The following is a 27,940-nucleotide window of genomic DNA, read 5'->3' on the forward strand; positions in this document are numbered from 1 at the left end:
CGGAGAGCAAGAGTTAGAAAGAGAAAATGTATGAGTACATTTTAGGAATTTAATATTTTTGATTTGTTTTGATTTGAGATTGTTTTGTTGGTAATTTTTTAGACTGGATTTGCATTTTATCCAGTTGATTTTTTATTTGTCTAGAGGTTAAGGATGAATTTTTTTTGGGATAACGGATTTTGTTTAGACCAAAGAATTTTTTGGGGTACCAATGTTTACAAGGATATTCCAGATTCTTTGTTCTTTGGCCAGAAGGATGTATAAGATTTTTTGGAGTTTCATCTTTTTTTTTTTTTTTTTGGGGGGGGGGGGGCCTCCCTTCCGCTTGGGGAACTTAGGTGATAGGGCAAGAATGTATTGACCCCTTGTGATAAATTAATCAATTAATTAGCCAAGTTAATTAATTAATTCAATTAACATGCAATACGCGTAGTAGCACAAACAAATCACCAAATAACTAAATGCAGCGGAAAATAAATTGACATGGTGATTTGTTTACGAATGGGGAAAATCTACACGGCAAAAACTCTACCGGGTGATTTTAAGGTCACCACACCCGAGAATTCACTATTATCATAACAAGCGGTTACAAGTAAAGGAATTTCAGTACCTTATACCAACCTATAGTTGAACCCTTACCCCAATACCCAATTGGACTTGTTCTGTAGTGACAATCTCTCATTTTCAATGCACGGCTCCCAGTACGTGACTAACCAATAGATGCGCGAATCTCAGTACGCTACTTAATTACCAACTTGAGAAGGATGTTGGCTGCAAAATTCTTCAGTTCATCACACGATAAAGGTCACGAAGCTCCTTGGTCATAAAATCCAACGGCATACAAACGCAGCAGCTTCTTCAAGAGAAAGATGAACTAGGGCAAATTCTGTCTCTAGTCACAATTTGCATGAACAAAACTTTGCTCTACACTCGTGCAACATTTGACGGCTCTTAAAATAATCCTTATATATGTTTAGGGTTGTGAGAAAAGAAAGCCCAAACATCTATTCACGGATTGGAGTGAAATCAAATCTGGAAAACTGATTTTTATAATTCTCGACAAATACCCTATCTATCGAGCAACTGTCGAGCCTCAGGCTGAAACAGTTTTTTAAGCCTCTATAGATACTAACTGTTGAGCTTTAAAATTCAGCACTTCTTCACTTGTTTCTTGGATAGACTTGCATGGGTTTAACACTTGAACTTGAAACCTTGTTCATTGAAGCATTAAACACATCCTAGATCTACCCAATTATGCGTAGTAGCACAAATAAATCACCAAATAACTAAATGCAGCAGAAAATAAATTGACATGGTGATTTGTTTACGAATGGGGAAAATCTACACGGCAAAAACCTTACCGAGTGATTTTAAGGTCACCACACCCGAGAATTCACTATTATCATAACAAGCGGTTACAAGTAAAGGAATTTCAGTACTTTATACTAACCTACAGTTGAACCCTTACCCTAATATCCAATTGGACTTGTTCTATAGTGACAATCTCTCATTTTCAATGCACGGCTCCTAGTACGTGACTAACCAATAGATGCGCGAATCCCAGTACGCTACTTAATCACCAACTTGAGAAGGATGTTGGCTGCAAAATTCTTCAGTTCATCACACGATAAAGATCACGAAGCTCCTTGGTCATAAAACCCAACGGCGTACAAACGCAGCAGCTTCTTCAAGAGAAAGATGAACTAGGGCAAATTCTGTTTCTAGTCACAATTTGCATGAACAAAACTTTGCTCTACACTCGTGCAACATTTGACGGCTCTTAAAATAATCCTTATATATGTTTAGGGTTGTGAGAAAAGAAAGCTCAAACATCTATTCATGGATTGGAATGAAATCAAATCTGGAAAACTGATTTTTATAATTCTCGACAGATACCCTATCTATCGAGCAACTGTCGAGCCTCAGGCTGAAATAGTTTTTTAAGCCTCCATAGATACTAACTGTCGAGCTTTAAAATTCAGCACTTCTTCACTTGTTTCTTGGACAGACTTGCATGGGTTTAACACTTGAACTTGAAACCTTGTTCATTGAAGCATTAAACACATTCTAGATCTACCCAATTACAAGTAAAGTGCGTTTTGTCAAAGGATTAGCCAATTACATAAAATATTGACATATGTTCCTAACATGATTCACATATGTCCTAACACTTAGGCAATGGCCCAATTGGCCTAGTGGAAGGGCTGGCCCTGGCTGGAAGTGATATTGGATAACAGTGACTGGTGACAATCAATGGCGGTTAATGGCTTTGTCGAGCAATGGTTGGAAAATGAAATAAATTGGGTAATCTATATATTTTTTTAGCGAGTTTTAACTTTTAAGCTATGTATAGATGACTCTATATTTATACACAATGATAGTTGATCTTGGAAGCTTTGATTACGCTTGAATCAAGGATAATTTGATATTCCCTAATTCAAGCAATAATAGGAGTTGTACAGAATAATAGGAGTTGTACGGAATCTATAGATACATTCGACATGTGTTTAAGATACAAATAAGGAAATAATAGTAATAACGAAGTATAACTACAAAAATAACGGCTATATGCTGACATAAGTTAGGTATGATTTACATTATGGCTGCTATGGCAGAGAAGATTAAGAAACCACCATCAGTGGAAGTGTTGGAGCTGCTGGCAGCTAGACGTGAATAAAAATCCTACATCCCACTCTTATCTCAATTTTTTTTCCTATTTTATACTTTGATTACTTTATAGGGAAATAAAAAGCGATGTGGTAGGCTATTATTGGCGGAGTATAATGTAAAACAACAAGAGTGTACAACATGTATAAGATGCTATCATAAATATTTATAAGAGAGAGAGATGTGTCGAATTGTTGAATGAGAGAGAAAGCGAGCGATCGAATGAGAGAAAGAGAGCCCTAAAAGCCTAATATATACCGTCGGTTGAGGAATAACACAGATTGAATATTTAAGACTAAGTTTTGAGTCTTGAATTCTGTAGGAGTGGTTAGTAGCGGTGATAACTGAATGCTAATTATACCGTCCAGATTACTGGCATTAGAAGATGCAATTAATAAGCCAACGGGGGCTTGGCTCAACTGGGTATGGTTCGTTCACTCTGCCTAACACGCTCAGGTTCTATTCCCGCTACCAGCAGGAGTCCGTTAGTAGGCATCACATCTCTAAGCGTGTGTCCTATGCCCGGGGGTTTAATATAACCATAAACACCCCCATTTTTTTGTCTCAAAAAGAAGATGCAATTAATAATGCAATATAAAATAAAATAATATGTCCCAATATTTTATTTCTATAATTGTATTTAAATTTGTTGTAGAACTCAATTATTCTAAAAATTAAACATTTGCAAAGTTAAGATTATTGTTTATTTTTTTCAAATCAATCAAATGACAGTTTAAAGAAAAATAATAAAGAAAGCATTTTTGTATTTCAATTGCATAACAAATATATATATTTACTATTTACGTATCAAAGAGACGGATAATTAATAAATTTTTTTGGCAAAGACTTGAGAGAGAGAGAGAGATTTTTGGAGTGGGGGTTTATTTGTTTTTTTAAAACTATTGTGTGCATTAATAGAGGTTTTTTATTATTGTTTTTTTTTTTTTTTAATATACCTATAACAAATTACAATCCTTTTAGAGTGACTAGGAATAACAAGATATAGTTATTCTTAAGGATCAATCTTAAAAGAGCAATTTATTTGTACGTGATAAAAATAAAACTTAATAATTATTTCATATAGATAATCATTCAATTATAATATTTATTTGTTAAAAAAAAATATTTATTCTTTCATACTTACTAAATATGTTCAAACTTTATGAGTATTCCCCCCCCCCCCCCAAAATAAACCTTGTGCATATTAGCGAAAATCATAGGATCGGTCTCATTTTAAAATTTCATTTAAGATTTTACTTGGGTTCTATTTAAGTCAAATAAAGCATATATAGATCATTGGACACGATACAATACGAATATATGTCTAAAATTGGTCATGTGTTAACATCGTATTTTCATTCAATGCACCTGAAACTTTTCCCTCTCCAAAACTATGGATGCAACTAGCCCTTGAAGATTGTGCATTTTCTTTTCCCTAATGCAAAAACAAGATATTGACTTCTCGATGATCAAATCATATTGACACCAAAAAAGGGAAAGTGGGGTTCATGGCAGTTAAAGTTGATTTGGCTAAAGCCTATGATCGGCTTGAGTGGTCATTTATTCACCATGTCCTCACTGCCTTCCATTTGCCTTGTATGCTCATAGACTTGATAATGAGCTGCATATCCTCTACAAGCATATCCATACTCTTTAATGGTGGTAAGTTGGATTCCTTTAAACCCACTAGGGGTATCCGTCAAAGGGACCCACTCTCTCCCTACATCTTCATTTTGTGTATGGAATACTTGGGTTGCCTTATCAACAGGGAGTGCTTGGCGAAGAGATGGGTGCCAATGAAAGCCTCTAGAGACAATGTTGGGATTTCTCACTTATTTTTTGCTGATGATCTCATGCTTTTTGCCAAAGCAAATATTGAGGGGGCAAAGTCTATTAGGGAAGTTTTGCAGAAGTTTGATGCGGAATCTGGGTAAATAGTCAGCCTAGAGAAATCTCGTGTATATTTTTCACCTAATGTCCCTGAGTCTACCAAAGATAACATATGTGAAACCTTGGGCATTCAAGCAACTCTCCAACTGGGGAAATATTTAGGTTTTCCTTTAAAACACAGAAGGATGGGTAGGAACCAATACAACTTTGTTGTTGATAGGCTCATCTCCAAACTGGCTGGGTGGAAATCCAAACTCCTTTCCTTTGCTGGCAGAACTGTTTTGGTTAAGTTGGTTATGAGGGCCATTCCTAACTATGTGATGCAAGGCATTGCTCTACCAGCACACTTGTGTAGTAAGATTGATAAAATCAATAGAGACTTTATTTGGGGGTCTACTGAGGAAAAAAGAAGACTACATCTTGTTGGCTGGAGTAAAATCATCAAGGCAAAAGAAGAAGGCGAGTTGGGTATCTAGGCTGCCAGAGCAAAGAATATTGCCATGCTTGCTAAACTTAGCTGGAGGCTCTATCAAGAAAAGGATTCGCTTTGGGCGAAAGTACTTCTATATAAATATTGTTCTCGACATAGAATGAAAGCCAAAAATCCGGATAGCCTCCCATGCTCACCTACTTGGAAAGCTATCAAGGTTGGATTTCCAATCTTTGAGAAAGGAGTGTATTGGAGTGTGGGCAGTCAGTCTCCTCTTAATTTTTGGGAAAGTAAATGGGTGAAAGGGTGCTCCATAAGGGAACAAATTGCTGGCCCACTCAATCTACAAGATACTAGTCTGTCTATTGTTGAAGTTTTCCATGATGGACAGTGGGATTGGGATAAAATCTCCTTTGACTTACCTTGTGTAATTATGGATAAAATTAAAGCCACCCCTATACAACTCTTTGGGGAAAAGGAGGACACTTTAATGTGGAAATTCTCTAAAGATGGTGACTTTAGCATGGCTTCGGCCTATACTTTGGTTGGTTCCGAGGATTTTGATGACCAGGTTTTCACGGGCAATTGGGTTTGGCAACTTGACTCTCTTCCAAAAATTATTCACTTCATTTGGCTTGGTCTTCATCATAGTATCCCTGTTAGAAAAATCATTGCTGCAAGAGGTATTCAATGTAGTGTGGCTTGTCCCATTTGCCATACCCATGAAGAATCTATTTTACACCTCTTAAGGGACTGTTCCTTTGCAAGGGATTTTTGGAGGAAGATTGGAACTCCTCAGGCAATGGGGAATTTTCTTCAGCTTGACCTTTCGGAGTGGTTAAAAATTAATTGCCTAGCCAAAGATTCTATTTCTGCTAATGGTATTCCGTGGAGATATTTATTTCCTTTTGCTCTTTGGTCATTGTGGAAACACTGGAACCAGATTGTCTTTGAGAATGTCCCTAGTAACTCGAGACTTTCTTCCTCATGTATTCATCAAGCTAGAGAGTTTTTCTTCTGTATTGGGAAACTGCAGAAACTCAAGCAACATAGGGTCATTCCGGTATGTTGGCATAAACCACCACAAGGCTGGTTCAAGTTGAACTCTGACGAGGCATCCTTAGGAAATCCGGGGAAGGCTGGTGGGGGAGGTTTGATCCGTGATTGTCAAGGGACTTGGGTCAAGGGTTATATGAGGAATATTGGAGTGGCCACTAACATCATTGCAGAATTTTGGGCTCTAAGGGACGGTCTTATGTTAGCTCTTAAGCTTGGAATCACCCATCTTCTTGTTGAACTTGATGCAAAAGTTGTTGTTGATCTTGTTCTTTCTAGGAAACCATCTAACAGGCCATACTCTTCCTTGTTGAATGATTGCAGATTCCTCCTAAGTCAACTCCAGCAAGTCAGAATTAACCATGCTTTTCGGGAGGCTAACCGATGTGCGGACTCACTTGCCAAGGGTGGATGTAACCTCTTAGAGGATTTTGTTGTTTTAGATCTTCCCCCTTATGATAGTTTTTATGTTTTACTTAATTCAGATGCTGTTGGTTTGTACTACTTAAGGCTCTCAGCCAATACTTTGCCTTTTGTGGCTAGCTAGTTTCAATATATTTCCCTTTTAACCACAAAAAAAAAAAAAAAAAAGATGATCAAATCATGGCAACTTTCAACAAAATCAAGCTAATCCTTATAAAATGGGAAGAAACACACACACACACCAAAGAACTAAGAAGACACTCACTAGATCCGCAATTTACCATTCTACCCTCAAAACCATCTCGTCCCTCAAACAACAATAACTCAAGTGTCTCACCACAAACTATAAGTATCATACACTAATACACATATTGCTTATATTCTCTCCTTCCTAACCTACCCTCCTTGTGGATCTTGTTATTCTACTTTAAAATCATCAACTCCGTTCATCGTAGGTTTTTTTTTTTTTTGGGTAGAAAAGAAATGCTAAATTAGAGAAGTTTCAATTTTCCTTGCTGCTGAATAGGATTTTTTTCCTACCGCATAATAAGGAAAATTATAAATATCATCCATTTTCACAATAATGGGCTTTACTCTTGAAAATTTTGTCAAGCCCAAAATTAGGCCTTTTAAATAAGATTGATGGATTCAATCCAGAGGCAGAGGTAGCAACTAGCAAAGCAAAGTGAGCAAATCTTTCTTTCATCAGAAACAACGTGTTGCTGTTCTCTCCGTTCGTTCAAAGCTCCCTTTTACGTCGCCGTTTTGCCACCAGATTATCGGTACTACTCTCCATTCTCGTTCAATTTCTCATCGATACCGACCTCTTTTTCTCTGATTCTTCTGATTTTTTTTTTTTGTCCCTCGATTTTGACGGATTTATGTGTATAAATTTTGTATATGATTTTGTTTTTTTGGGGATCGATAGGGTGTAATTTATTTTAGTTGGTTATGTGCTGTTCATACATTAAAATATTAACAACTTAGAAAATTAGAACCAATATGGTTTAGCACAGAATTTGATTTTGAATATAAATTCATGTGTTCAATTTTGATTACTCTGTTGTGAATCCATAACCGAGACCCCAAAGTTTTGGATCAACAAAACTTGGGTACAGTTCCTTAATTACTGTATTTTAGGTTATTTGGATATCCAAATAAATTGAAACATATAGTTACATTGGTCAATAAACCACATTGTTGAATTTAATTGTCTTTACAGAACCATGTGTTGCACTGATTAGTAGTCAATACAGCTTTGTCAGCTACACCGTTGAATCTAAGGTACAGCATCTAAAGAACTGTACCTAAGTTTTACCCAATTTATTAAGAATCACATATGTTCATTCTGCTATGAATGAATAGGTTCATTTTTGTATTGAAATATTGTACTCGAGATATAGAAAGTATTGTCCTTCTCGATATAAATTATTAAACTATGTGATTTAGAAACAATTAGGTGTGCTCCATAGAACAGTTATTAGTTACTTCTGTGCTATACATTTTAAAATGTCCCAAAAGTTGGTTGAAGGTTCATTTTCGATCACGAATAATTCATTAATATCTTTCTCAAAGTAGGTGTGGCGGGACATAAAGATTCAATTGCAGCAGAGAAAAAATCAAGCGAGGCCATGGATAGCATACCAACCTTCAACGCTGAGCATCTTCAAAGTAATATGAAGACTATCTATTACAGGTTTGTTTTTAACCTTTGATGAAGTGGAACTAGTCTAATTGGCTGAATTATAGACTATACATTACACAGGGGTGTCGAATACTTTTGAATGGTGGTTGATTAAATTTTATGTTTTAGTTTGTAGTTCGAGGAATAGGCCAATACACAATATTGTTACAGGGGGAACGAAGGCCTTATTCCGTGTTTGAAATCATTAATTTCGTTTATAAAAATATGAGGCTTTAATAACATTAAGGCGTGACTAAATAAATGATGGAGGGGACGATTGTCTACTGTACCCATTGAGCTTTAATATAAGGCTTGTTGGGTGTATCATATGGCAGATTTGAACTTACCTGGATGTGGTGCCTCAGGACATTCTAAAATGCAATAATATATGAAGTAAAAAATCATTTCTAAAATTTTTTCTTGTGGGTAGAATCTAAGTATTTACGTTTTTGTGCAGCCGGACTTTTCTGTCAATTATTGGCGGGGTCATTGCTGGAATTATGGGGTTCACAAGCTTGACTGGGTTTATTTTTTATTTCCTAATAATGGCGATCACTTCAGTTGGGCTACTAGCGAAGGCAGGGTTTACAGTTCATTCATACTTTGATAGCTGGAACCGGGTTTTACTTGATGGCTTTTTGGGCGGGCTTATGGTATGGCTCTTTATTATTAGTTCTTGTTCATCCCTTTTGTTTTTTCTCTTTATTTATTTGTAATTTTTCTTACCTGTTTGCCTAGGGCTTACCCCTTCCATCTCGTTTTTGCCTGCTTCTGATTATTTTACTTTAATAAGTTCCAACTTTCCACTGTGCATTGTTGATGTACTTGTATTTTTAACTTTTTTTTTTTCAATTAAGGAGAGGCTCAACAGAGATAAATCTTACTTTTTAAATTTATTGCCTCTGAAACTATAATTGATATTGTGGGCTTTTCTCATGTTTTGGGCTGTTAATCAGATCCAAACCTGGTTAACGAGAACACTCTGGAAGTATTTGAAATTTGTGTTCAATTCTCCTAGCTTCCTCCAAGCAAATAATTGTGCATGCTTTCTTCTATTTGATTGTTTGCCCTATTGTTTATTTCTCTTTTTTGCGACTTCATGGGAATGATGTTAGCCTCAGGAAGTTACTTAGGTTGGTTTAAGATGAATCTGTTGATAGGGTAAAACTTCTGCCTTCGATTATGCTTTGTTATTAAGTTCATTAGTAAGAGATTTTCTGTTTTTCATAGCTTGACCTTGTTGGCAATTGGCTAATCAATTCTCTTGCAATGAATTTTCAAGAACTTATATCTAACTGAAGAAAAATGCTTATTATCTCATTGGGTAGCTTTTGTTATTTGTGCTTGGAGCTCAGAAATTTTGAGTCTTTGATTACTGATAAAAATGTCTAATTAATGCTAAATTGAAGAGAGAATGACTTTTTCAGGATGTCACCAAAAATAAAAAGGAAGCTTACTCATTGGCCATTTAATTTATGTTGTTTGTTTGATTTATTCATGTATACATATCAACATTACAATGTAATTCCAACTTTCTATTATCTTCTTGACATCTTGTTCTTTTCTTTTGCAGTCATTTGTGCTTTTCTGGACGTATCCTTTCTAAATGTTGAGACACTTACTAGTAATGGAATAAATTTTGGACTATTGCCACTGTTTTTACACTTAGTAATGACAGTGGCAGTAGTACTGAGACTATAGAATTAGATTATGTACTATCTAATCTTCTCTGAGAAAAAAAAAAAATTGTGCGAGACGACCTGATTGTAACAGCCCAATTAATGTTGGGGTTGTTGAGAGAGAGGGCTATGAGTAAAGTTTCTCTACCAATTTCATCAATTCATCATGAATCCAATTTTGAAAAATATGAAAAAGTCATATTTTTGGTAGCAACTGATTCGTGCTATTAAACATTTGGCATAATTGTTCTGAACTTTTTCTTTTTTGAGCCACATGTCAGTTAATTGCACTGATACTTGCTGAAACATGCTCTGGAAATTACTAAAGATTCCTAAGTATTAGCTCAAGTTTTTTATTCTTGTTATTGTATCATTTTTTGGGTAGATTTTTTGTTTTATATTTTCTGCATTCCTTGACATAAGAAGATTTGCCTATGACTTGGTGCACATATTCTGATCGATTTATTGTTAAACGGGAACGGAGGAAAGCTATGCTGTTGCTGTGATGCTTCTACATGTGGCTTGGAATAGATTTGATATTTTTGTATCAGTTTTTATGACATTATGTGGTTAACCCAAGTGTACCTTAATCTTGCCTCTTCTTTTTTCTTCTATCTAAGTTTTCATGAATACTATTTGGCTGGAGAGAGTTGCGTTAAGAGTGGTTGACTATAGCTGGCAATCTGATGTGTAGGAAATTTTGTATGAAAGCTGCTCAGCACAATGGCTTACACTCAGCAACACCCTTTTTTTTTTCTTTAAATTGAGTTTGCACTTTGGATTTTGCATTTCATTCAATATTTAAAAGAAAAATATAACCTTATTTGTAATAAGCATGAGGGTTTACGACTTTGTAAACAAATAGGAAGACTTTACTTCATATATGTACATGTTATGGTGGCAATTTAGTGATGAGTTACCACTTGTTTTAATTCTATAAGCCACTTTTAACTCCTTTTTTGTGGATGTTCAATTTCAAAGTTAGGTATTAAATTAGGAAGGTGTTAAACACCCAGCCTTGTTTGATAGACTCCATAAAGGCATATGTGGATACATCAAGGTTTTGTTAAATGGATGAAAATTCAAAAATTCAAGTAATTGTAACTCTGAGGGTAAAATTGTTTATCATATTGTACAATCATCTATAAAATTAAATTAAAAAAAAAAAAAAAGAGAGAGAGAGACTCAAGAGTTCAATCTAAAGAAGGATTTGAATTTTAATAATAAAATGGTCACTTTTAGCTAAAGGTCTATGGCTGATTGAAAATCATGTAATTTCAACAGTTAAGAAGCATCCATCACAATTGATTTGAATGAATACAATAATGGAAGTTTATTATTACATTTATTATTTATTTAAGATGGATAGATAGTGTGTATCAAAAAAAGATGGATAGATAGTGAGAAAGGGAGAGGTAAGGTTAATGAGTCCAAATCTTCTATCTTATCAATTGCGCTCCATTCCATGCTCCATTCCATGCTCCACCAATAAAACTTGGATAGTTGGCCTCTCCCATTAAGTGAGATAATCCTGACTTTAACAAGAACTCTATGTGGTTGACATTAACAAGAACTCTTTTGAGTTTTGTCTCTTGCCACAGCTTTAGTTTTTGGGTCATGCTAACGAGGAGTCCAAATCTTCTGTCCCACACTTCCTGCTCCACTATATACTCCACAAATAAAAACATGCCACATGTCCATCTAATTTATTAAATGCTAAATTTATGCTTTCTATCATTTCAATTACCTAAATATGATGGGTTATTTATTTATCTATTTTAGGAAATTGAAATAATAAAAGGCATAAAATTAGCATTTAATAAATTAGAAGAACATGTGGCATGTTTTTATTTGTGGAGTATATAGTGGAGGAAGAGGAGTGGGATAGAAGATTTGAACTCGCTAACGAGGGCCCTAAGGGTACTCATTGATAATCCATTTTAGAAAAGTTTTGACATCACTTTTATGGAAAATGAAAAAAGCTGCCAAAACATTAATTGTTTTTTTTTCTTTTTCTATAAAAACTTTCTTTAATTAGATTCTTAACCAATGCCGTAAGGGCACTCGTTAGCATTTCCCTTAATTTTTTATTTGGACTCTTCCCTCTATTGTCTCATTGTATTCCTATCTTTCTCCCAAAGTTTTTTTGTCCACTACCACAGAGATTTCTTTTGTCCTAATGGGAGAGACCAGTTGTCCAAGTTTTATTGGTGGAGCATGGAGTGGAGCACAATTAATAAGACAGAAGATCTGTACTCAAGGTTAATAGTGTAGATATTTAAGTAATGTGGATATGTTTTTATTTGAGTAGTGGGGAACTTTATTAAGGGATGATTGTCTGTGTTTAGTAGAATTCGATTATAATTGTGAAAAAAAAAATTGTAGCTAATAGAATAAAAACAAGTGTATAAACAAATATAAATATTTTATACAATTTTGAATCTAGATTATCTTTGGATTAGTATTATAAATGAATCCTCAACCATACATACCTGCATTTATTGTTGAAATTAAAGCCTTTGCACCAACTTTGAAGCCAGCTGGAACTACACACCCGACAAAACTATATCACTTAATGGAATAGAGATAGACTAGGAATGCTACCAAAACTTAACTATATCACTTAATGGAATACAGATGGACCAGGAATGCTAGCTAGCAAAACTCAACTATAACACTAATTAATGGTATTGAGATGGACTAGGAATGCTAGCAAAACTTAACTTTATCACTTATGGAATTGAGATGGACTAAGGAATGCTAGCAAAACATACCACGAAATGGAATTGAGATGGACTAGGAATGCTAGCAAAACTTAACTATATCACTTACCTATCCAAACACGATATTTGCAGCAAAATATATATCTTTTTAATATGTCAAATTTTATTTAAAAAACTAGAAAGAAACATATTTAATCAATTTTTTGTTACGGTTAAAAATATATAAAACTAAAATCATTTTAGGGGGAGAAAATATATTGTTATCATTGAAAGGGGAATATGTTATCTTTAAAAAGTATAAAAAATAAATGATAATAGGATCTCAATTTATTGGTAATAAGTTATTTTCCTCCATAAACATTTGTTTATAAACACTAAATTATGGAGAAAACTATATAAGAAATGTTCACACTAAATTATGCTTTTACTAATTAGGTTAAACTGCACTTAATGTTGATGTTAAAAATGTTGCTTACCATACTCTTCGCTTAAGGACATGTTTCCATGATAATCATCCCTTTCAGAATTAAAATCTATTGATTTAAAATTTTAATTAAAGAATATTTTAACATATTTGGTATGACATTTTTTTTTTTTATATAGTTTTTCAACGGAGTTTTGAAAAACATGATGATGAGAGATTTGTTGCAAGAATTTTGGTGCTCGAAAAACTTTGAATTGTTATTCTAATCAGGTTAAACCATTGAATATAGGATAAATGTTGTACGTAATTTTGTGGTTCACTTCTATTCTATTTCTATCACGGGTCCCCCAACATAAATGAGTTTTGTAGTTCACTTCTATTCTATCACGGGTCCCCAACACAAAGGACTATAAATTTACACTCCTGGTTCTGTCACTTCACACACTAGACACTCCCATAACACAAGCAAATATGGCGAAACTCTCTCTCTTTTCTTTAGCAAACCTTCTCTTTGCTCTAATAATCTTCCAATGTGTAATTTCTCAAAGCAAGCTTGTTATGGATTCACCACTATATACTAATTCGCGGTGGATTGTGGACGGAGAAGGGAGACGAGTGAAGTTAGCATGTGTGAATTGGCCATCACATATCGATGCCGTTTTGGCTGAAGGCCTTAGCAAGCAACCCTTGGATGCAATCTCCAAGAGGATCGTGTCAATGGGATTCAACTGTGTTAGGTTTACTTGGCCAACTTTCTTGTTCACAAACGACTCGCTAGGTGCTCTTACTGTAAGACAGTCCTTTCAAAATCTAAATCTATCTCAGGCTCTTGCTGGCATCCAGGATAACAACCCATTTATCATTGATCTTCCACTTCGAAAAGCTTTTCAGGTAAGATGCTTGCTTATGATGCCCTTTAAAAGCATCATATACACATGTTTCAAAATCAACGTTACTTGCATATAAATGAAAGTATTTTTAATAGTTTATTTATTTATTTATTGAGTTCTCAGGTCTCTTATTTTTAATAGTTAGATAGACACCAAGTCCAACTTACTCAAATTCATATTTTTATGTAATTATCCCCACATATAATTGCTTATACATAGATTTTCATGAAGGAGAATAAATTATTGCAATTTTTTTTTTAAATACTAGTAATTTTTTAAATTTGTTTTACTTATGAAAAGTAAGAATAATATTCTTTTTTATTTCCCCTTGTCCCTAACTTCGTTATGTTCCTGCTTTTTCTTTTTTCTTTTATAGATTCTGTACCTTAAAAGAAATTAATTAAATAAAGTTTTGTACTTTCTTTTTTCTTTTTTGTTGGCATTTTTTCTGGATTGGGCAAAGCACAATCCTAAGAACATAACAGCAACTAAAAATTTGACTTGTATTCTCAGGCAGTGGTGTCTAACCTTGGGGCCAACCATTTGGTGGCCATACTGGACAATCACATAAGCAAGCCCGGTTGGTGTTGCAGCCTTAATGATGGCAATGGCTTTTTCGGTGATGAGTATTTCAATGTAGACGTCTGGCTTAAGGGACTAAGTCGAGTAGCTGCCATGTTTAGAGGAGTTCCCAATGTGGTAGGCATGAGCTTAAGGAATGAGCTCCGAGGCTCCAGACAAAATGTAGATGATTGGTTTAGGTAGATACTCTCTCTCTAATAAATGATCTGAATTCTCAATTATGTGTCTTAAATTGTTGTACAATTCAAAACAACAAGGGAGCTCTCTCTCTCTCTCTCTCTCTCTCTCTCTGTCCAAAATAAATGTCTGTTTAATCTTAATAAATCTCAAATGCAATTTTTCCGGAACATTTTAAAAAGGGTCCCGTTAACATATGCCGTATAGGTAATAAAAACCTTTAAGAAATACCATTAGTCATGTTAAAACTAATTTTGCTTTTGCAAATGAAATGTAGATACATGCAACAAGGAGCAGAGAAAGTGCACGCAGCAAATCCAGACGTTCTTGTCATTCTCTCTGGCTTGAGTTACGACATAGACTTGTCTTTCCTTGGAAATAGATCAGTGAATCTCTCATTCACTAACAAACTAGTATTTGAGACACACAGGTACAAGTTTTCAAATACAGCTACATGGGCAGACCATAGTGCGAACGAAGCTTGTAAAATTGTCCAAGATGACATGACGAGCAAGTCAGGATTTTTGTTGGACAAGGGGTTTCCATTATTTGTGAGTGAATTTGGGATAGACGAAAGTGTGAACGATGCCACTGACGAAAGCTTCATGAATTGCTTCTTGAGTTATGCAGCTGAGCATGACTTTGATTGGGCCATTTGGGCACTCACTGGGAGTTACTACATTAGACAAGGAAAAACTAATACGGAGGAGACCTACGGGCTACTTAATTTTGATTGGAGTGATGTTCGAAATCCAAGACTTTTGCGGAGGATATCCACAATTCAATCTCCCTTTAAAGGTATGATTAGATTTTGTTTTCCTTTTTTTATTTTTATTTTTTTAAATATAAAAACAAATTCAAAACTTCACAGCTTTTTTTTTGGGGGGGTATAATTCAATAGTAAAAAGATAGAGGATTTAAAACATGGATTTTTTTGTTGAAAATACCAAGAATTGATTCTTGGAATGTGAAAATTTTAAAACTGATCAACTTCATCCTTCCATCGATGGCATTGGTTTAAGTTTGTTTCCTTAATATGGTGTTGGCTTGATTTTGGTCACTTAATTGTGTTTGATTTGGTCCCTCAAAAATAGGGTGGCTTTGTACTTAGTTTGTCAAGTAAATCAAAAATAGATGGAGACACCAAATTGTTCATGTTTTGAAATTTGAAGGACCAAATCCTATCTTTTTGAATTTAAGAGAAAAAAATCAAATCTGCACCAAATTTTAGGGATGGAATGTATGATATATACTAATTTTTAGTATTTCTCTTAATGTGTAAACCTCCCCATTATGTCAATTGTTTTTTTAAGAGGGTATAGTAAATCAGAGTAACACATTATAAGATTGTGCTTATGTGACATGCAGGGCCAGGTTTACGAGGAACTAATACAGAGCAATTAACTAATACAGGGAAATTAATTTTCCATCCTTCAACTGGTTTATGTGTCATGAGAAGATCAGTGTTTGAACTCACAAGAAGATCAGTGTTTGCACCATTGACATTAGGACCCTGCACCCACCCTAAAGCCTTGTGGAGCTACACACCCAAGAAAACTATATCCCTTTATGGAGCAGATTTTTGCATACAAGCAGATGGACCAGGAAAGCCAGGAAAGCTTAGAAATATATGCATCGACCCTGACACAAAGTGGGAAGCCATCTCAGATTCTAAGCTACATCTCTCATCCACTGTTGGTGATGGCAAAACTGTTTGCTTGGATGTAGATTTTCACACAAACAATGTTGTGACAAATTGGTGCAAATGTGTGAGTGATGATAAAACATGTGACCCAAGTAGCCAATGGTTCAAGCTCATTAAAATATGAACCGTGGTTCAATTAGCTGATTGATTAATTTTACCTCTAGACACTATAATTCAATTTACTCTAGGATTCATTGCAGATCTTGTTGATTTTTTTTTCTACCTAAACTATGTCGTTGATTTTTTGGAATTATATTACTCTTAGCTCTTCATGATTCTGGTGCACCCTATACTTTCAAATAATTTGTTCCCAAAAGTTATGTGCATTCAATTTTTTTTATATCGATTGAGCCACATGTAATGAATACGAATGCATGTGTAATTAAAAAAGAAACTATACAACTAAGCATTGAATATAGAATAAAACCTAATCACGCTACTATCAAATGCAATTAAACCCTATCTTCATGCGTCCACATAGTCTTGTGGTTCTCTTCACCATCACAGGTCCCTAACACAAACAAGGTCTATAAATTTACACTCCTGGTTCTCACACCACCATAACACAAGCAAATATGGGGAAACTCTCTCTCTTTTCTTTAGCAAATCTTCTATCTACTGTAATAATCTTTCAATGTGTCATTTCCCATAGCAAGCTTGTTATGGGTTTTCCACTACACTGATTCACGGTGGATTGTGAACGAAAAATGGGAAACGAGTGAAGTTGGCTTGTGTGAATTGGCCATCACATCTTGATACCGTTGTGGCTGAAGGCCTTAGCAAGCAACCAGTGGATGCAATCTCCAAGAGGATTGTATCAATCGGATTCAATTGTGTTAGGTTAACTTGACCAACTTTCTTGTTCTCAGATGACTCACTAGGTGCTGTTACTGTAAGACAGTCCTTTCAGCATCTAGGTCTATCTCAAGCTCTTGCTGGTTCCAGTCTAACAACCCCTCTATCATTAATCTTCCACTTCAAAAAGCTTTTCAGGTAAAATGCTTATGGTGTCCTTTAATAGTATCTCATGCATCATGCACCGGTATATATTTCAAAATCAATATTACTTGCATGAATGAAAGTATTTATAATAGTTAGATAGACATCAAGTAGTTTATCTTGAAATTCATATTTTTATGTAATTATCCCAAAATATTATTGCTTATACATAAAATTTTCATGAAGAAGAATACATTATTACAAAAATAAATAAATACTAGTATTTTTTTAATTTGTTTCACTTATGAAAAGTAACAATAATATTCTTTTTTATTTCCCCTTCTCCCTAACTTCGATCGTTATTTTCCTGTTTTTGCTTTTTTTCTTTTATAGATTCTGTACCTTAAGAGAAATTAATAAAATAAGATTTTGTACTTTCGTTTTCTTTTATGTTGGCATTTTTTTTCTGGATTGGGCAAGCACAATCCTAAGAACTTGACTATACTGCAACTAAAAATTTGACATATATTCTCAGGCAGTGGAGTCTTAACCTTGCGGCCAACAATTTGATGGCCATACTAGACAATCACATAAGCAAGCCCGGTTGGCGTTGCGACAATGATGGTGGCAATGGCTTTTTTGGTGATGAGTATTTCAATGCAGGGTCTGGCTTACGGGACTAAGTCGAATAGCTGCCATGTTTACCGAATTCCCAATGTGGTAGGCATAAGCTTAAGGAATGAGCTTCGAGGCTCCAGAGAGAATGTAGATAATTGGTTTAGGTAGATTCTCTCTCTCTCCAATATATGATATCAATTCTCAATCATTCAATGTGTCTCAAATTGTTGTACAATTCAAAACAATAAGTGAGGTTTGTTTAATTTCAATAAATCTCATGAGATGTTAGTGCAATTTTTCCTTAACTTTTTAAGAAACACCATTTGTTACACAATAAATTCCATAAATTTTTACATAATTGAGTTGATAGAAAATTAATTCTATTTTCAAAACCCAATTATGTTGAGCAAAACCAACAAAACTAATTTTGCTTTTGTAAATGAAATGTAGATACATGCAGCATGGAGCAGAAACAGTGCACTCAGCAAATCCGAATATTCTTGTCGTTTTCTCTGGCTTGAATTTCGACTTAGACTTGTCTTTCCTTGGAAATAAATCAGTGAATCTCTCATTCACTAAAAAACTAGTATTTGAAGCACATAGGTACGGATTTACAGATTTAGCTATATGGGAAGGCAATGATGTGAACAAAGCTTGTGGAATCGTGCGAGATGACATGACGAGCAAGACAGGATTTTTGTTGGACAAGGGGTTTCCATTATTTGTGAGTGAATTTGGGATGGACGAAAGAGAGACCAATACAAATGACAACAAATTCATGAATTTCTTCTTGAGTTATGCAGCTGAACTTGACTTTGATTGGGCCATTTGGGCACTCACTGGGAGTTACCACATTAGAGAGGGAACAACTGATATGGAGGAGTTCGATGGGCTACTTAATTTTGATTGGAGCGGTGTTCGAAATCCAGGATTTTTGCAGAGGATCTCCACAATCCAATCTCCCTCTAAACGTATGGTTAGATTCTATTTTCCTCTTTTTTTTTTCTTTTTTTTAACAACTTCAAACATTCATAGCAAGGAAAGACTTACGGTGGATACCAAGAATCTAGAAATGAAGAATGATGTTGTAAGTGACAAAATGCTTCGGGGAATTAAATGATTAGGTGGCTTTTTTTTTTTTAACCTCAATATTCCTTTCAAAGGGATTCAGTTCGAAAGTTCCAAATTTCCAGAAACTAATTTCTTTAAATAAGTAAATTTGAAATTAAGTTAAGGAATGACAAATATGAAAATAAAGGCCTCCATTCATAAAATTTGATTCAATAGTTAAGAGATGGAGGATTTAAACTATGAATGTTTTTCTTGGTAATACCATGAATTAATTCTTATATATACTTTTTAGGGTCAAATATACATAGGATCTCTAAAATTTGGATTAAGTTTACTTTTTAGTCCTTTAAAATTCAAAAGTTCACTTTATAGGATCTCTAAAATTTGGATTAAGTTTCTGCCATTCCACTGAACGTATTGCTACTATAGCATGGGTCCCATCATTTGGAAATGCAAAATGCAAACGCGTAAAAAAAAATTTGTATCCAAACGCATACTATGTGAAATTTTCAAAATAGAACAATTTCATCCTTTCGTCTATAGGGTCGGTTTAATTTTGGTTCCTTAATTTGGTGTTGGCTTGATTTAGGTCTCTTAATTATGTCGTTTGTTTAATTTGGCTCCTCAAAAAATAGGTTGTCTTAAAGCACTTCTTTGTCAAGTAAATCAAAAATAGAAGGAGGGATCAAATTGTTCATGTTTTGAAATTTAAAGAACCAAATCCTAAATTTTTAAATTTAAGAGATAGAAATCAAATTTACACCAAATTTTAGAAATGGAATGTATAATTTGTACTAATTTTTAGTATTTCTATTACTAAACCTCTAACAGAACAAATTGACATAATGGGCTAGGTTCACCCATTATAAGAGGGTATAGTAAATCAGAGTAACACATAAGATTGTGCTTTTGTGATATGCAGGCCCAGGTTTACCAGAAACTAACACAACAATTAATTTTCCATCCTTCAACGGGTTTATGCGTCCTAAGAAGATCGGTGTTTGAACCATTAACATTAGGACCATGCACCCACCCTGAAGCCTCGTGGAACACTCGAGAAAACTATATCCCTTAATGGAACAGATGTTTGCATACACGCAAATGGACCAGGAATGCTAGAAAACTTAGTAATATATGCATCAACTCTGACTCAAAGTGGGAAGCCATCTCAGACTCCATGCTGCATCTCTCATCCACGGTTGGTGATGGCAATACTGTTTGCTTGGATGTAGATTTTAACACAAACAATGTTGTGACAAATTGGTGCAAATGTGTGAGTGATGATAAAACATGTGACCCAAGTAGCCAATGGTTCAAGCTCATTAAAAACACAAGATGAGCTGTGGTTCATATGATGCTACTCAAAAGTGAGAATGGATAGTGTTGGATCTAGCTTTATCAACATATCAAATGCATACTCACTGGTGTAGTTCTTTGTGTATACTTGTTATTTTTTCTTTTCTTTTTTTTTCTTTTTTTTACTGTTATTGATTTGACTCATTTGAGTTATGGGTTACTATTTACACAACAAAGATAGTTGAAAAATCATTGAGTTGATTAATTAAGCCAATTATATATTAGATATGCCATGTAATGGTCACAACCACAATTATGAGATGTAACGAAAATAAATTTAACACATACGGTTTTATAATTAAACAAAAACTCTAATGGGAAAAATCCTATGAGTGGTTTATAGGTCAATTTCAACACTACAATTGGAATTTTCTATCTTGTGAATCTCCTTAACCCACGAATATCCAATCTATGTCTAACACTACAACAAATTGATCAAAGTAGGTTATATGTGCATCAACTTCACTTGAAACACCTCTTGATCTTCAATACAGGCTCTTGGTGCACAACAATCGCAACAAGATCTTCTTTTCATAGGTTGCTCTCCTTATATTTACGATGACTTAATAAGTGTTTAAATACGTTTTAGCACCCTAGTGCATGAATCCCAAGGCTTTTGTTCATCATAGGTTGCAAACTTTAAATTTATTTTACCTTCGGCTTGATCAATTGATTGGAGATGAGGATAAATTTACAAGATCTTGTTTTCATAGTTTGCTCTCCTTGTATTTATGATGACTTAATATGTGTTTAAATATGTTTAGCACCCTAGTGCATGAATCCCAAGGCTTTTGGTTATCATAGGTTGCAAACTTTAAATTTATTTTACCTGAGGCTTAATTAATTGATTGGAGATGAGGATAAAATCGAGTTTAATGAATCTCGATACATTGAGCTTGCAGTCAAGTCAAGGCAATAGACTTGATGGCTTCCGAGCAATTTCCCATGTTTTCAATGTAATTCTTTAACCACTTTTCTAGAAGCAAAGTCGCAACTCAAGACAGTTTTTCAACACGCTGTGGACACATTGTTCAAAATAATATAGGCATTTGAGTAATGGGTTTGATTATTGAGTATTTGAGTAGCGGGAAACTATTAAGGGATGCTTGTCTATAATGGTTCAATATATATATATATATGAAACTATTAAGGGATGCTTGTCTATAATGGTTCAATATATATATATATATGAAACTATTAAGGGATGCTTGTCTATAATGGTTCCAAAATATATATATATATATATATATATATATATATATATATATATATATATTAATAGGGAAAGCTTGGAAAAAATTCAATTAGAATTTAAAATTAAATTCCAATTTTACACCATGTATCTAAATTTATATATATATAATAATAATAATAATAATAGGTGAAGCTGAGAGAATTTTTCGTCATGTGTCCCAAATTATTTATTTTTAAAAAATTTTATTTCTTAATTTTAGAATCAAATGTGAGACCACATTATAAATATTCATCCAAGTGAGTTATTAAGTACAAAAACCAAAGAGTCTAGAATAAATGAATCATAAAAAAATAAAAAAGTGCTTCACAATAATTAAAAAAATTTATATGAAAATTTTACATTTTATACTTGTGGGGACTGTTCGATCAATAGGCCCATAAAGTTCAGGATTGATTCAGGAATGTTGGGCCCACGGCCCATCCGAGGAGGCCAAGTCAGGTCATAATGTAGTTACTGAAGGCGATGGTAATCAACATCACAAGGGTAGGGTTCTGTACTCGTCCGAGGACACCATACTCCTCGGCAGTGTGCGTCCGAGGACGATTACGACGTGGTCCTATCACAACCAGACCTCAGAATTAGGTCATCGTAAAAGATAGAATGACCGACCAAGGACGAAAGAGATAAGGCAAACAAATATCTATCACTACAGCTGCCTCCGCATTAATGACCTCTTAACCAACTCTCTGGCCGCATTAATGTGGAGGTGATACCTGAACAGTAAGGAAGCAGCCTTACAGCTGCCCATAGGAAGTTCCAGGGGGTGCTAGATGGGACAGAAAGAAATCCTCCGGACCCAACCTACACGTGTGCGGTGAGGATGGAACACAACGGGGGGTATATAAACTAAAAGAAGAGCATGAGGATGGGGATCGAAACAAAAAAGAAGAAGAGAGAGAAAAACAGAGAAAAAAGAAAGAGGAAAGCAAGAGTAGAGAAAAAGAGTTGCCTTGATCACTAAAGAAAAGGATTGTTGTACCAACTTTATACTTTTAGTATACATGGGAATGAATCTTTATAAGGGAGACCACAGTTAACCTAGCTCTTTACACCCACGCTCTACAAATTATATTATCTGAGCCTTTTTACGTGCGAACCTAACACTGTTACGGTCCACCACGAATCGTGTCCTTACAATACTTAATAATATTTGTAAGGACACGATTTTTAACGGTCCAAGAATGACGTTGGGCTCGTATGTAAAGGGCCCTAACAATATGATTTATAGAGAGTGGGCTTGAAAGGCATGACCTTGGGCACAAGTGAGCGGTTTAGTCGTAATTTCTACGGGAGCTTATGTATGGACGGACTTGGCTTGACTAGCTAAGCCCTCCATTAGTACGGGTTGTAGGACTTAAGTCCTCGGACAGTGTCCGAGGAGCCTTGCATCCTCCCTTTTTTCCCTTTTGCAGGGATCTTCCCTCCTCCTGAGGGGTGGGAGTCCCTTCCTCCTTTGCTTTCTCTCCCTTTTATACTAGTGCTCTCTTCCTCTTTTAGTGTCCACGTGTAAGTTTTATTTTCTGGGGTGCAGACCTGTCCTATCAACCCATACCTAGAGTGGTTGGGGGTTGTTGGAAAAGTATAAGGGCATGGTTTGGAGTATGGGCTTGTCAGATACAGGGCTCTGTATTACTATGTCGGCGGCTTTCTCCCTTGTCCTGCCCCTGTACCGAGTTTGCCCTTTTCTCCATGAGTTTTGTGAGGTGTTGAGCATAAGATCATCCTTGGCCACGTCCTCGTGTCCTTTTTGGGCTTTCATTATGCGTCCTCGGCAGTAGCTCTCCTCGGCTTAGGCCTTGGGCCCAAACGTAGGATGGGCCTGGGCCTGGGCCACGAATTATCATGCCCCACAATATTCTTACAAATTTTTTTAAAGAGTTAAAAAATATATAAATGACTACCAATAGTATTTAAATTATATATATAGGAATTATATTATGTATTTTATTTTATATCTTTAAGTGTGTCTATGCATATGCATGGGGTTACAAGCTAGTGTATATTAATAGGCAAAGTTTAAAGAAAGTTCAATTATAATTTGAAATTAGAAACCAATTTTGCACCATGTATCTAAATGTACGTAGGAACCACATCATAATTATCCACTTAAGTTTATACCATGTGTCCATTTAAGTTTTTTAATCTTTGTGCCAAGTGAGTTAATGAGCGCAAAATACTAAGAATTTAATATTAATGAACTAAAATTTTTTTTTTTTTTTAAATTACACTTTACCACCCTAAATTAGACCTCATGTTACACTTTGCAACCTAAACTTTTCGAATACACTTTTTTCACCCTAAACTATAACCTTTGTTACACTTTACACCCCGATGTTAAGTTTTCTATTAATTTAGATAGAAAAATATGGCATCACATGAAAAGACCTAATTGCCCATCTTCTCAGTACTATAAAAACAAAAGATAAATTATACTTTACCATCCTAAACTATACGCTTTATTACACTTTGCATTCTAAATTATACTCCTTAATAACAAACTTAACGCTAGGGTGTAAAGTGTAACGGGAGTCATAGTTTAGGGTGTAAAACATGTATTCGAAAAGTTTATGGTGCAAAGTGTAACATGATGTATAGTTTAAAGTGATAAAGTGTAATTTTTCAAAAAAAAATCACATATATTCAATAAAAATCACCACACAACATAGATCATCACACGTTCTATCTTGTTAGAAATTAGAGAAAAAAATTATCAAAAGTAGTATTAAATTTAGGTAAGAATTTTAAATGTGACTAATTTCGTTTACTATTTTAAAAAAATAATTTAACTAATTATTTATATTTTTATGATAAAAATTGTGTTTACTTTTAAATGTATCCATATGTATTCATTTGTTACATGCTTTTTAAAAAAAATAATAATAATTTGACTAATTGTTTATATTTTTATAATAAAAATTGTGTTTAATTTTAAATGCACTTATGCATTTGCATGAGTTACATACTAGTTGATTATAATGGGAAAAAAAATTAAATGCAAAACTTATAAAACAAAAACCACAGATCTACTTTATTATATATATTTTTAGCTGAGTTTAAATTTTATTTTATTTTTTAAAGTCTCTATTAAAATCTTATCAAAATTAAAATAAAAGAATATTAATAAATACTATAATTATCTATTAATACCTACTATAATTATTAAATAGGAAAACATGTTATTAGGTAATTATGATATTTTGTAATTTTTTTTTTATACGTAGATAATATTGGAAAAACACATGGAAAATACAGTTTTGTATCTCATACAAAAACACGCAGCGGAATATGAATAGATCTACTTCATTCATGTGAGATAGCATGTAACATCTGAGTTTTGCAAATAAAGAATGAGAAAGCGTACATTGATGCAGTGAAATTCAAAACAAATGAAGATTGGACTTGATATGTCTTTCAATCTTCACTCCAATTCCACAATGTGCCCAAGATGTGTGGTCTCTCAATTAGTTCTATATGTGATCTTTTTAAAAGAATAACCAAGTGTCTCTCTTATTGAAGGAATCTTATTGTTTCTCCTTTTTAATCACACATATATTTCTGCACTTAGCAGTTACATTTATTTAATAACACTTATTAAATAAATAACTAATTATATAATTGGGTTAGCCTTTTGGGCCAACCCAAATGGGATTTAGTGTGTGGCTTGGAATGGAACTAAAAGGGAAAAATAAAGCTCTAGCTTTAAGGGGCTTTGGACTTATCTGTCAACTCTTGACAAACCTAAAGTTATCATTAATTATATTTAATACCAATATATAAATATAATTGCACTTTAGGTTTTATTAATAAATTATATTCCAAGACTTTATTAAACATTTAACCCCTTCATAAAAATATTCGTAGTAATACAAAGTCATAATATGTAACTGTTACTTTGAAGATTATTACATCTTGTTCCTTGAGTATTTTAAGTTATTCATATATATTTTATGAAATCTAATTTCATAAAATATCTTTACTAAAGTGGTTAGACCTAACACTCTAAATAACCAAACATATTAAACTTATCTCAAGAGAATATTTTATATCTCTATAAAGAGATTATGAATTCTATTTTGAGAATATGTGTTCCTTCAACATTACATATGGTTGTCCAACATACTGAGGTTTTGACCGTTTGTCTAGATCTCACTTCTAATATATTAAAGTAACATACATTTCATGATTGGGTTTACTATTCCCTCAGGATTGAGAGTTTATGTAAATGAGAAGTCGTGAGATTTATTATTTGTTTGATAGTTGTTGATAGAATAATAAATCTCACAGTGATCCAGTTCAATATGTTTTATACACTTAAAACATATTAACATATCAACTAGAAATCTCCACTTCCATGATCAAGACAAATCATCTTAATTGATACATTATAATATTCGCAGATGAAATGCCTAATTTTATCACTGACTACAAACAAAGATTCTGAGTTTACAAAGAACTTGTGATTTATATTTTCTATGACTAAATCACATAAATCACATACTATGCATCTTAAGGATTATATGATAATGTTCAAACATTTATGTTACCATTGTTGAGGTACAAATTTTCGGGCCTTAATTTCATTAGCCCACTCACAAAATACCCACATGAGCCCACACATTATTTTAAACCCACATAAATATTCCTCATATATATTACCCAAATATTCTCATGTTATTGGGCCTTCACAAATACTCCATACACAAGCCCATAAATTGCCTTGGGCCCTTTCACAAATATTACCCATTATAGCCCACATATTATCCAACTTGAGCTTTCACAAAAATACTCACCATATTGCTACCATATTGAGCCACAAAATTATATCATCTCTATAAAAAGCCCAAAAGCGCTTAACTTATGGGAAAATCCAAAAAGCCCAACAAAACCCTTACAAAGCCCGTTGCTACATGGCACTTTTACAAAGTCTGTTACTACATGGCATCTTTACAAAGCTCGTTACTACACGGCACCTCTAAAGTCTGCTACGATGTGGCATCTCTAAAACCCGCTATAATGCGACATCTTCAAAGCCCGCTACGATGCAGCACCTCTAAAGCCTGCTATGATGCGGCATCTCTAAAATCCGCTATGATACGGCACCTCTAAAGTCCATTGCTACACAACATCTTTACAAAACCCGGATTGAAGCCCGCAACGATGCGGCATCTCTAAAGCCCGCTACGATGCGGCACTTCTAAAAACTCGTTACGATATGGTACTTCTACTAAGTCCATTGCTACATGGCAATATTTTTACAAAATCCTACAAAGTCCAAATGCTAATTTGACACTATTTTTACAAAGCCTAAATGCTAATTTGGCACTATTTTACAAAGTCCAAATGTTAAATTGACACTTATTTTACAAAGTCCAAATACTAATTTGGCAACTATCTCTAAAAGTCCAAATAATAATTTGGCAACTATTCCTACAAAAGCCCAAATCTATTTTGGCAACTATTACAAAGACCATAACATTATTTTGGCAAAAACAATTACTTTATGCTCAAAACCCAAATACTATTTTGGCACATACTTACAAAGCTCAAATATTATTTTTGACACTTGTTTTACATATACTAAATCTCACACTCATGGGAAATATAATTATTCATCCCTCAAGAAATACCTCTTACAAGATTTATAAAAGCCCATGAATATGATCCATGGCAAAACTATTCATTTTGTAGGGACAACCAAGCCCAAAGAAGCTTAACTATAAAGCCCAACTGGGCTAGCCCAGCTCACACACAAATTCCAGCAGCTGAAACTCACATGAGGTGACCAGCCAAATCTTAACACAACTAAACAGCTGAAGCCCATTCCCATCAAGTCCTAACTTGTCTAATCAGATCAGAAAAGGACACGTGTCCATCAGGGGTTAAACCCTTCCTTCACAAGCTAAAATCCCATCATTTCTTAATTGACATAAAGCTGAAAGTGATGTGACAGAAAGCTGGGAAGTTTCAGTCAGCTGTCACTTCTTTCTTCTCTACCTATTCAGTCAAGAACCAGGAGCAGCCATGCCCAGACCATTAAAGCTCCTGAAACCACTTGAAATTAGTCTATTTTCATATTAAAAACGTGTACTCGCTAGTTCATAGACCAAGCACATGAACCCCAAATGGGAAAACTTAGGGAAATGTAGTTTGGAGGGCACCAAGGGGATCCCAGCAGAATTCCCAATAAGGACTCTAAGGTTGACACCTGGCTTGGGGTGATCCAATCTGTCCTAAGAAGCTCTAATTCTAGCTGCAGTATAACTGAGATCATTAGCCTAAAGCATGCTCTAATCCTATCAGCCAAAGCCAATCAGCATTCAATGCTAAGTCAGAATCCTAGTTGTTATTTCCCAAAACAGCAAGAACCTTCT

At 34.4% G+C, this 27,940-nt stretch overlaps 2 protein-coding genes across 2 annotated transcripts; both read left to right on the forward strand.

Annotated features, from left to right (window-relative positions):
* Positions 1–13,366: 13,366 nt before the first annotated feature.
* Positions 13,367–16,535, forward strand: LOC115972188 (glycosyl hydrolase 5 family protein-like). Its single transcript, XM_031092389.1, has 4 exons — positions 13,367–13,867; positions 14,380–14,627; positions 14,903–15,423; positions 15,994–16,535. Exons 1-4 carry the CDS (start codon positions 13,448–13,450, stop codon positions 16,452–16,454), a joined length of 1,650 nt encoding a protein of 549 aa, XP_030948249.1. The 5' UTR covers positions 13,367–13,447; the 3' UTR covers positions 16,455–16,535.
* Positions 16,536–16,797: 262 nt separating this feature from the next.
* LOC115977803 (glycosyl hydrolase 5 family protein-like) lies at positions 16,798–27,606 on the forward strand. The gene is made up of 5 exons (XM_031099827.1): positions 16,798–16,837; positions 17,200–17,323; positions 17,805–17,933; positions 18,338–18,863; positions 27,520–27,606. Exons 1-5 carry the CDS (start codon positions 16,798–16,800, stop codon positions 27,604–27,606), a joined length of 906 nt encoding a protein of 301 aa, XP_030955687.1.
* The last annotated feature ends 334 nt before the right edge of the window (positions 27,607–27,940 follow it).

The sequence above is a fragment of the Quercus lobata genome, chromosome 2 (assembly GCF_001633185.2).
Source record: "Quercus lobata isolate SW786 chromosome 2, ValleyOak3.0 Primary Assembly, whole genome shotgun sequence".
NCBI lineage: Eukaryota > Viridiplantae > Streptophyta > Magnoliopsida > Fagales > Fagaceae > Quercus > Quercus lobata.